At 36.9% G+C, this 12,037-nt stretch overlaps 1 protein-coding gene across 11 annotated transcripts in view; it reads right to left on the reverse strand.

The window, feature by feature from the left end:
- LMO7 (LIM domain 7) overlaps positions 1–12,037 on the reverse strand; it is a 130,646-nt gene that overhangs the window by 82,283 nt on the left and 36,326 nt on the right. For all 11 annotated transcript variants that reach the window (XM_050708858.1, XM_035561219.2, XM_035561218.2 and 8 more), the window contains exon 3: positions 10,400–10,469. In XM_050708858.1, coding sequence (XP_050564815.1) covers positions 10,400–10,469 — 70 coding nt within the window. The remainder of the gene's footprint in view (positions 1–10,399; positions 10,470–12,037) is intronic.

Genomic DNA, 12,037 nt, shown 5'->3' on the forward strand with positions numbered 1-12,037 from the left:
GAGTAACATAGATATACAGCTCCAGCACTGATACCACAAAAAAAAAAAAAAAAAAAACAACTATCACTGCTGCAATTAACATCTAGTTTCTTTGGAAATTGACTTGTGGTGTTTAGAATTCAGAGCAACAAAAATCTGACAAGACAGAGAGAAAAGCACTGTAGCGTTTGCCCTATGAAGATTCAACACTGAAATACACTGTCTATCGCAAGAAGTCTCAAACCTGCATTTCTTTGGCAAAGGTAGAAGAATCAGATTATAAATGTCACCAGTTTAATTTAAGGTGTGTACCTTTTCTACATGGTTAACATTTCTTTCTAGTTTGGAAGGAATGTTTCTCTACAAGCACAGAAACAGTCATCAGATATTTGAGAAAATAAAAATAGCACGCAAGTGACAGAGTATACGGAGAGCATACCACAGACTACAGCTGATTGAGTTGAGATATGGAAATTTTTTGCAGTTTTTTTGACAACCATATTTATGTATTTTGTTAGGTGCTGGCAAGTTGAAGGAAGAATGGTCATACCTGTTTGGAGCTTTAGTTTAGAGCTGAAGGAGGGACGAAAATTTTCCCCATTAGAAAATTCCTGAAGCCAGTAATATTATTTTACTGTTTTAAAATTGTTAGCTAACTAATTAGCATTTTGACATCTCTTCCTAGTAACTCAATGGACACATCAGTTTGGAACATACAGTCTCATTTAAAACCTCCCAAAATACGATCTCGACTTCACAGAGGTGAACCAATATGCACAGCCCCTACCACCCCTTGATAAGATTTCAGGGCTAGCAGTTGAACTACCATTTCTTGGGGCGTGTGCTTTGGGGTCTTCAACCAAATAATTTCTCACCATTTACGTCTTTCTGGATACATTTCACTTCATCTTCACCTCCCAAAACTCTGCCAGTTTATTACAGCAGCGGGGTTTCGTTCTGCCTGATAGAAGTCTTGAACAGCTACTAAAAATGTCACAGTTTGCATCAACCTTCCCTTTTTCCACACCCTACATTTCAAAGTGTTTAGGCAGCAACAGAAAACAATTAAAGGAAATTCATAGCTAAGGCTGAAACATACCATATGTTTTCAAGCAGAAGGGCACAAAACATCAGTAAACCACTGCAGTGATTACATACTCCCACTATCAGCCATTGAAAAACTATAGAACAATATCATCCCCAACTATTAATAACCATACTTCCTTTCTAGTATACAGCCCTCTTTTCTTAATTGTCTAACAAGGGTATTTTCATACAAACCATATTTCTCTTTCCCATAAGACAGCAGAAAGAATACAAGAAAGGATTTATAGTTCTATGTACATTCCCGCATCGTTCCTGACATTTAATTTATAGTTTTAAGTTCTCTATACTCACTGCAAACATGTTTTGTTGTATAGTTTATGAGAGAATTGAAAAATCAAAAAATTTCATCCCTGTCCTGACCTTCCTGGTTGATTTCAGGAAGGCCATTGAAACTCCTCTGCCCATGCTCCGCATGCTTGAAGCGTAGAATTGAAACAATGGTAAGTACCCTCTCATGAAGTATTTTGAGACGTAACATTTCAAAAGCTTTTTAAATACAAAGGTAAAAATTTCCTTAAATACTTAAGCAATAGTGATCAGGTTTTAAAAAAAATCAGTTTATAAATTGTCAGCATTTTCATTCCAGTGTGTGTTTTCCATTATTCTCCAAATTTGAGGTAATCTGTTTATGAATTTGAAGTAAAAGTAACTGAAGTGTCTGATTTTTACATTGGAAATACACATGCTAATTTCCAATTGCATTTTATCATAGTGCTGAAAAAATTTCACTAAAATTCCTTAAGTAAAAAAATGCAACACACTGTTTGATGGTTATATTTGAAATACCATCCCTCTGTCACTTCACAGCTGACAAGATATTTTCTTAGACTAATATAAATTCTTTTACGTCCAGGAAACTTGTTTGAGCACTTCAGCTGGACCACTGATCAAAGAAAAATAAGTCTCCTCCCATGTAATTGTACTTGTCAGAACAAAACTAGATACTTAAGGTGTATCCTAGTCACCTATTTGGTAACAGTCATGTAGAAGCCCTCACCTAGTTCAAGCTTTTTAAAAGTCTGGAGATGTTATTGCACTTACTGGAAACAATGCCATAAACATACCACATTAAAACACTCTTCAATATTTGATGAACTGTGTAATTTGCCAGAGCAGACAGGTTTCACGCTAGGCATAAAGCTGAAATATACAAAGGAGAGAAGGGAAAAAAAAGGCCTCGAGAACTTTGCCTCAAATTTTTTAAGGCATAGTAAAATATGATTGCTTAGAATTACACTGTCCTTCCTTGCAATTAACATTTCTTTATTTAAAATATCTTGCCTCCCACAGGAAAAAGGAAAATAACAGTTTTGAGAAGTATTTTGTTACCTGCAGCATGAAAGGGATGTTGAGAGATAGATTACTACTATAAAGGGGAAACTGATAATTTCTGTCATCTGAAGTGTTACTAAGTCTGCCTAAAAATTTGCAGGGTGCCTTATGAAGGAAAGCAGATGTGATGGGAGGTGGATGAACAGCACAAGTTCCATCAAACCAAATTCACTTTCTCCCCATTCCTCTCAACTTTTAAACACATTGAAGTATGGACAGAAGTCACAAGAAACAAGAAATTGTTACTGTAAAACTCCATTCATGTAAGCAAAGATTGCACCAAGTAGATAGAAGTCTCTTAAACACTCATCTTTTGAATTCTCCAACAACTTGCTGTGCATATTCATCCGAAAAGTAGGTGGTTAAGCCTTCTGCCTTTTGTTTTCACATTAAAATTATTATTTTTTTCTGAAAAAGGTTTGTATCATCTTGTGCCTTGCCTTACAAAAAGGCAACATCGGACTAATCAGCTTGCAGGTGAAGCACATCATATAGTACTTGTGCAACTTCATTCTTTGCAAGAGTGCTGTGTACACACACAACCTCTACCTCCGAATTTACAGTCCAAAGAGGAATCGAACTCACAAGACAGATCAGCCATGAGGGAGAGGCAGTGCAATGGAGGCAGGACTTGAGGCAGAGCTTGTGGCCACATTAGCTACGACACACCCTGGTACTTGTCAGAAAGGTTTCTTAAACCTTCAGGAGAAAAAGCAACGTTCCGCATCACTCAGTATAATGTTCCCTCAGCACGTCCAGCCCTCTTGTCAGTGCAAAAAGAAACAGACGAGCAAGCAGAGCAAGTCAAATGCTTATTAACTCATTAGTCAGCTCCCAACCAAAATTTACGAGGCTAACTATTTCTTATGAGAGATTTGGGATACTGTTAGCTGCTGCACTACCAGCAATTCTATCCAGGTTTGAGCCTTTATTTTTTTTTGGTAGCAAGGCCAAATAAACAACAGTAGCTGTTATGCAGCTTATTCCATATATTTGTGCATTTGCCTCTCCACATTTTCCATAAGGAATAGAATGAAGAAGAGTTTCCCATATATTTATTCTCTCATACCACACAAGCTAGTATTAATATTACTAATGTAGTCCATACTATTAAACTTCTGATTTGCAAATTGACTAAGATACTAAAAAAGCTGAAATAACTTTTTTTTTTTAAGAAAAAGCAAAATACAAGGAGACAGAAACCACAGACCTGTGTAAAGGCTATACTAAAAAACAAGGAATTGAGAAGTAGGAGAAAATGAATACAGTCAAGATTTTCAGCATGAAGGAATGACTCCAAAATAATTGAAAAGTAGAGTTGCTTTTAAAATTCTCTGTAAGAACATACTGATATATTGCCATCATTTTTTAAATTTTTCTAAGTGGAAAACATAACTAATTTGAGTTTATGTAATCTAGAGTGCCAAATCCCAAAAAAAACACACAAAATGAAAATGAAGATTGTTTCAGTGTTGTATGGATTTTATCTCAAAAAAAATTGTTTTAAGATGTCCTACAGCAGAGTGAAAAATCTCTTCTTCTTGACATTCCCGTTTTCCTCCAACAAGGAAAAAAAACTGTGTCAAGAAAACATTCCCACAGAAAATTTTGGCCAGCTATACCTGATGACAACTGATAAGGAAGTACCAGGGCGTCTCCAAGGTTTGCAAAGCATTAGGCACAAAGGCTCAGAAAAATATTTTTTAGTGGCAGCATTTTTTATCTTCTCCACCCTTGTCTTTATCTCCCTTTTATTTTGGTATAATTTAATTTTCTTTCATATTTCTCCCTTCTTCCCTTTATTACTCCCTACTTTACTGGTTTAGGAGTTATATGTTGATGATCTCCATAACAAGGTGGCTCTCCCTCTCTTTTTCAGGTGGCTGTTTTGGTGCAAGTGGAATTAATTCCTTCTGATGTATAAAATAAATACACTAAATAACATAGTGCTGTTATATTAGATTGTATTAAAGGAGAGATGGAATGATGTTTGAGTAGCACTTGTCAGAAGGGCATGTTGGGCCTGGGTGAACTAGGAACTTAAGAGTTTGAAAAATACTACTTGGAAAACTAGCAAGACACTCTTCACCTTAAAGCAACCCCAGTTGCACAGTAGAACAACAAAAAAATCCCACTCTACAGTTTTTCAGATGCACATGTTTAAACCTGGGACTACCTGGTTCAAACCTGCCTACTGATGAGCAGTTTTCTTATATAAAAGGGAAACAAAATTCATGAAGATGATGTTCAGTGCTCATGTTCATCCAGCTCTCATCCAGAGAGTTAGTGAGCAACATCTCTGCTCATTTGAAATGAGGAGTGAGCTTTAAAAAAAAGTGCTGATGGCATTTCATCTACAATTCTGAAAAAAAAGTAGCTCTCTACTCTGCCCTGTGGTTTGACCACAGCCTCCATGCCTCTGATGTGATGATACTCTTCCTGACCACAGGGCAGAGCAAAGCATTGCACTTCCACCTTATTAATGCTAGTTGTGAGGAAAGACAGATGGTCTTAAGAGCCCAGGTCAGGACACTGCAAGGCAGGATTCCCATTAGCTACCTTTTTTTTTTCCAAAGGAGGTACTGACTTTTTCTTCACCACCAGGTCTCAGATGGAAGCTTACATTTATTAAAAACCTCGCATTGCTACAGACTATACAGCTGTTTCTCCTGAGCAATGAGCAAAACAAATTATTCTGACAGGTATGTCAAGGTTGCCTTATGCTACACAGAACTCATTCATCTTCTCACTGTCTCATGATTTCTGACTTCCACCCCAGTTCAGTCTCTTTGTGTTCAGCCAACTAAGCTGGAAATTTGAGGTTTCTCGGGAACAAAGGCACTACAACGAGAGATGTATCTCAAAACACTCAACAGAACCCTGTTGGAAAACGTGTTGTCAGGCCAAAGTCCTCTCCCTGGTGTGATTATATGCAAACCATCTCACATGTTGGGATTCAAGCTGAAAAGTAGGAAACACATACTTACTGAGAAACTTTTTTTTTTTGGGGGGGGGGGGGGGGGGGGGGGGGGGGGGGGGTTGGTGTTCCACAAAGCATTCATTATATTTTTCCCTGAGAACTCCAAACAAAATCAGCTTGCAACTTTTTATTTAGTAACATCCTGAAGCTGCAAGATTCAAGATTTCCCTCTCTTTTTCTTCCTGTCTATTTCAATACTAAAGGGGAGAATCATTAAAAAAGAAAGAAAGAAAGAAATACCATACATCAAGAAAAACAATGTTCTTGTTGTTAGGAGTAAAAAGTTGTGGGGTTTGTTTTGTTTTTAAGAAAAAACTTCACCTTGGATAAAAGGAAAGTGAAAAGGTCTTTGGGGATTACTTTTTCACCTTCATCAGAAACTTTGGAGTAACACTAGGCTAGGGAAACAGCAAAAGGAATGAAGCATCAACAAACCATGTTGAAATGGTCATTTAATGTACAACGTTTGAAAGAAAGGAGGGAACAGAGAAGCCAGGATTGCTCTTTAGTGCAAGGCAGTTTTTCAGAAGGTGAGGTGAATTGTCTGCTATCCACATTTCAAGTGCAGTTGCATCATGTTGATAGATAGAACAAGGCATAAAATTTATAGTTCTTTGTCTAGATATAAGTTGTGCTGTTCTAAAATCAATATAAGCAGTGTTTTCTCCATAACAGGAGCCAAGCAGGGGGAATAAGATCAACCCAGCAAGATCTTTCAATGTGAGAATTTTCTTTAAATCACATTTCCCTGATGTAAGCCTATTTGACACAAGTGTGGACCACAAAGAGTGTCTTTTTTTTTTTCTTAAAGGCTGACTGCACTTTCATTGCCTTGCAAAATGAAACCCCATCTTCCACAATTCTCTGACCTTTTCCTTACCCTTTCTCTGTCCCCTAGAAACACCAAAGAGCTTAAGAGCTTCATGAACTGCTACTCTGTACTGGTTTGCTGCTGTACTAGGGAAAAAATATGGATTGCTCTTTGCACTGTGTGTTTTATACAATTGGAAAGATAAGCAGAAACCAGTTCTTCATTCTCCAGAAGATATTTCAAGTGCAAAGTTTTCAATAAATAACATTCTCTCAGCATAGATTTAGTGGTGTTAACTGCCTTCACCGTCCCTTGAAAGGTAATTAAAGCAAGCAAACAGCCATGTCCAAGCAAACTCCCTTCAGGAATCCTGCAAGCACATCACCCTCTGTGTGCTGTTAAAAATCAACCTGCAGCAAGTCACAACCTCCTGCAGCTACCACTGGAATTAGTCCTTTGTACCCTGAAGGCTGCACGTGTCATTGCTCAGGAACCTCCTCGAGAGCTATGCTGACATTATGTTGGTCACTCATGGTTGATTTTTGTTGGTCACTCATTGTTGACCAGCAATGACAAGAGAGCCCAGGATGGCTGCAGCGGCATCTGTTACTGCCACTGCAGCTCTGCAGCAGCAATAAGGTTGCACATCAACTCAGCTGGGCAAGCTGACATTGATTGATATAGCACTAATCAAACGTGTACACTGCTCTGTGAGTCATAGAATATCCTGAGTTGGAAGGGACCCACAAGGATCTAGGATGTGCTGCTGCAGGAGCAGGTGTTCCCAGCAGTCATGTCCTGCTAATTGCCATTGGAATAAGAGTTTCACTTCAGGGCTGGGCTAGCCTGAGCACCTCTTGTCACCATCAAAAGATGGTTCCGTTCTGCCCTCTGCCTCCTACTCTCACCACTTGCCTGCAACTTGTTTAGTCTTGGCCTCTTCCCTCAGTGTATCAGTTCAGTTTTCCAAACAAAAATTAAAAAAAAAGAAGACAGCTAAGATGACTGATAGATCTCACCCAAGCAGCAGGAGACACATGCCTCTGAAATGGAGCAGCAGCACTTCAGTAACAGCTTAATGAAATTTTAAGTTTGCCCAGTACCAATTCAGCATTTTTGATAACTGAATGCTAAGTTTAATTTCAGCATTTAATCAAGACGCGTATTCATCCATTCCATCATGATTATACCCAAACCACTGAGATCCAAACCCAAAATTGCTAGGCAGCAGTGTACTCAAATTGGGCTTTAACTTTCATCTCTATTTTCAGTTGTCTAAAATGAACTTGAAATTTAGATGATTCTGCTAATATAAAGCTGCTATTATATTTTTTAAATATTAACGTATCACAAAAGCAAGTGACAATTTAATAACACATTCACTTCATTAAAAACAAAAACACCAAAAAACAGTTCAGTTTTCCACCTCAATACAAAAAGCATAGTGCACAATATTCCACAGAAACCAGACTCTTATTATTCATATAGGCTTTCACTTCCTATTTTACTCAATAAGTTTGTTTTCAAAATAACCATGAAGTCAAAGAAACAATATAATGAAATCCTTCTAGAGATTCAACCAAAGACGCCTGTTGAACATTGTATTTCAGCACTGCTCAGAACACTGCCAAGTATTTGAAGTGAACATAACTTTTCAGAGGGAAGAGGAGGAAAAATACCACACTAATATGGCAGTCAAATACATTAACTTGAAAATATATATACATCTTTTAAAGCTTTTGTTTTCTGCAGACTGCCATTCTGTCAAAAAATAAATAAATGGTATTTTTCTCCCTTTTAGCTAAAAAAAAGAGGACAGAAATGGATGCTAGATGCCCAAAGATTAATAAATATTTAGGAAATGGACTTGAGTCCTTAATCATGATGAGTCCAGAGGACCATGAAGAAGGTGTTGAAAGAACAGGATCAAAAGATCAAGAGACTCAAATTCAAGTTGGGGGATCTGTTTATCTGTTAGAAATAAATCCTCTCTCTTGAAGTTAAAGTTTACACCTGCTTAACAAAAAGAAAAAAGTCCCCCTACCAACTGTATTAGTAAATCTCAAAGGCTTGGTGGGGAGCAATTAACATAAGACCAAAAGACACTGAATGCAGCAGAAGTGAGAGCTGTAGAAGTGGATATGAAGCCATGGAAAACACAGCCTAGAAGCAGATTTGTGGGAGAAGCAAGTAACAACAATTAAAGTATTTCTAGAGCATGGCAAGCAAGCCTACCAGCTAATTCCTAGCAAGCACTGTAAACTTTATTTTTCTACTGACAAATTCTCTGCTTTTATTTCAAGTACAGAAGTATAGATGGAAAGCATCCCTGTTAACTAAATCTTGTGGTTCATCAGCCATGGTATCCTGAGCCTGTCAGGTACCAATGCTTGTGTTCCTGTAAGTGCAGGAAACAATATTTTTTTTTAGTGAGTTTTACATGCAGTGATGACAGTGGGACTCTCCTAAGCTTGAACACATTCCTCTCAAGTATGGAAAAATAAGTCTCCCCTCCTTCCCATTATTGCCACAATAAATCAATCTTCTGAAATTGAAGTATTTCTGTAAAACCTTTTCCACAGGTTAACATAAAACATGAGCTGTCTCAATGACTATCTTTAACCGGTATTTTAACACCACCACCACCAGTGGATGGTCCTGGTTTATGAGATTCATTCACCCTTCCTCTGCTTTTTTTTTTATTTTTGAAGACTTGTAGGAACTAGAAACAACTTGAAGGAACAATAATGCACCACAACTAAGACAAACTACACACCTAATGAATACTCCAAATTCTCGTATCTGAAAACAAAATAATAATAATACTTGTAAAAATGAAAACATTGCGTTTTATCATTCAAGACAATACTTAGTCACCACAAAAATGAAATCTATCCTACGTTTATCTGGTTTGGATTAAAGGCTACTTTAGGGACCCTTTAGGCAATCAAACTACTGATAGAATAACCTCACTGTCTTCCCCAGAATGATTTTGGTTTAATTTGAATTCTTTTTTTGGATGCCTCATAGGGGAAGAATGTGCAGCATTCATTATTCACAAACCTAATACCCAGAGCTTTTCTGGGACAAAGGCAGCTAACGCTTTGTACATTCATTTGATGTGGAAATACACTTTCTGAGCTTGTGCAATGATATATGGCAAGTTAACCCAATCTTATGACTTCCAGCCAAGTTAAATACACTTTAAAACTTTCTCCGAAGAGTTGCATAGCTGACCAACAAAAGCAGATGTATTAAAGGGATGAGCAAACAAAATAAGTTATAGAGAAATATTGTATTCTACTTCTATTAAGAATTCAGGTAACTTTCTCTAATGTCGAAATTGCACGTTTACCATGAGGTGGGATCTACTTTATCGTCCCTGTTCACCTTGGGTCTTTAAAAGAGTTTAAACAGTTCTGGTCACAGAACTGCCTAAGAGGCATAGATACTCTGGCAACAGGAATAACTAACAAGGCTCTTTCTTTAGGAAAAAAAAAAGGTGAAAACTCTGAATTTGTTTATTCTCAAAAGCTTTTCTGTTGTCAAAGGGCTAAAAAAATTAGCCTACAGTCTCTGACCAGAAAGTTTGCCAAATAGCAAATGGGAAGTCTAAGATTTCCCATGTAAGTGATTCCATCATTATTTTTCCCCTTCTTTAGATGACGTGATTTACAGCCAAAACATCGGCAAATCCCTCAGCTGAAGCATGAAGAGAGATTTCTGAATCAGAGTTATTTTAATGCAACATAGGCTTTACTCTGGGTGGGGAGAAGCAGCTTCTAAAAATACTCAGATTACAAAGAACATTTCTGCCCATTCCCTAATAGAGGAAATTAGGAAGCGGTTTGTGAAGAGAATATAGGATGGTGGCCTTTGAATAAAGAAAGGTAAAGTTGTATATATTTGCTCACAGGAGCCACCAGTGCTGATACGGGGATGATGCAGCTTCATGTGGTGACAAACTGATTAAAGATACAGATCCATATCACAGCACAGGTAATATTTGCATTCTACATCAAAGTATATATGGCAAAATCTTAGAAGTGGAAATAGAGCTAACCTTCTACACACTTGGAAGGTTTTTGTTATGAGGCTATGTAAGACCAATAGGCAAGAGCACACATCAAAAACAATGAAACAGAACTTGTAATCATACCACAGATACTAGAATTGCTGTCATTACTTACCAAGCCAGCTATTGGAGTTGACAGACGATTGATCTTCTTAACAATGCCAGGTTTGATCTTGTTAATCAAACTGAAAATAAATCATATGATTTTCTGTTACATAACTCTAAGCATAAATATCACTGCTTATTAAGAACTACTTTGCATATATTCCTCACTTATATTACATGAATCACATAAATTTGAACCCATTAACAACCTTCCCTGTCCAATTTTTTAAGTCATTTTTTTTCAGCTGATTTCCAAAAAGCAACAATAAGAGATCACAGAAGCAAGAATGGGACAAGTCACAAAAATAAAGATGCTGAGAATGGCAAAGTGAGAAAAAATAAATAAAAAATAAATGCCTAGATAGGTGCAAGGAAAAGATTTGTGTTTCTGCTATATCAGTGGTGATGTTAATCAGACTCAAATTTCCCATTTAAAGATTTTCTTCTGATAAGAGTTCAGACACAGAAGATATGAAAAAATGTACCAAAACACTAATTTTCAGTGATCAGTGTAAAAGCTCTGATATTCCTATATAGGAATAAATGCGTAGAAAGTCACAGTTTTCATATGCTACCAATACCAGTATGATGTGTGCAACAATCACTTTTGGTGCATATGATTTACACACACAATTTGTTTTCTTCCTAGTCTTGACCAGAGGAGATTGCATCTCATAATATCACTCATGCTTTATATAGAATTCATAATTAAACTGAGAAGATAGGACAGATTAAAGCATCCCTGTTGAATGCCCAAGCCCAAATGAGCATCTTGTCATGCAGTGAGGATTTGAACATCGTTTATTAGGAAATAATCCTGCAGAGGATTCCTTGCACCTTTATTCCCAGGTTATCAGTCATGGAGATACCATGGGAGTTTAAAACTATTTGTGGGAAAAGGGATTTTTTGCTCAAGTAGGAAATATATTTAGAAAATAAACAAAAAGAACAGTTTATGTATACATAAGCGTATACATAAATGAAACGGAAGAAAGATTTAAGTGACTGCAGAAGAAGAAACATAGGCAACAGGTCCTGAGATTTTTCAGCTGCATTATTTACTGAAAATACATTTGATGACTTTTCCACAAAAATAGTGATCTTTTGAGGTGAAATTCATATATATATATATATACACACACACACACACACACTACTTAAATCTTCCAAATGCATGTTTTTTATTTGCTTTATTTAAGGTAGCATGAAATACGGAGAACTTTCATGTCTTTCTTCCTCTAATGTATTTAGTAAAAGAGATTTATAAAGATATTTGTAAAAAGATATAGTATAGCAAAGGATTTATCAGTCAGCTACTGATCAGTCAGTTACCATTACACACACTTGGTCATCAAGTGGGTCAATCAAGCCAACTGGGCTACCCTTGGAGTATAAGGTGAAAGCATAGGTCTGGTCTGCTGTAGTTTGTCAAATATTCATCTCCAGAAATAATGTGTATGTGGACATTAAACTAGTCAGTGCATGCGGGAACCAAGGCAACAACAATGCTGCATCTAATTTGTCTCCACTATTTAAAATCCGGTGTTCTGTCTACTTCAGTGAAAACTGGACATAGGAAGATGTTTCACACTTTGCTGTTCTCTATTTCCACTGAATTTCTATGGTAATCATTTATCCCTTGACTTCA

The sequence above is a fragment of the Cygnus atratus genome, chromosome 1, assembly GCF_013377495.2.
Source record: "Cygnus atratus isolate AKBS03 ecotype Queensland, Australia chromosome 1, CAtr_DNAZoo_HiC_assembly, whole genome shotgun sequence".
Classification (NCBI taxonomy): Eukaryota; Metazoa; Chordata; class Aves; order Anseriformes; family Anatidae; genus Cygnus; species Cygnus atratus.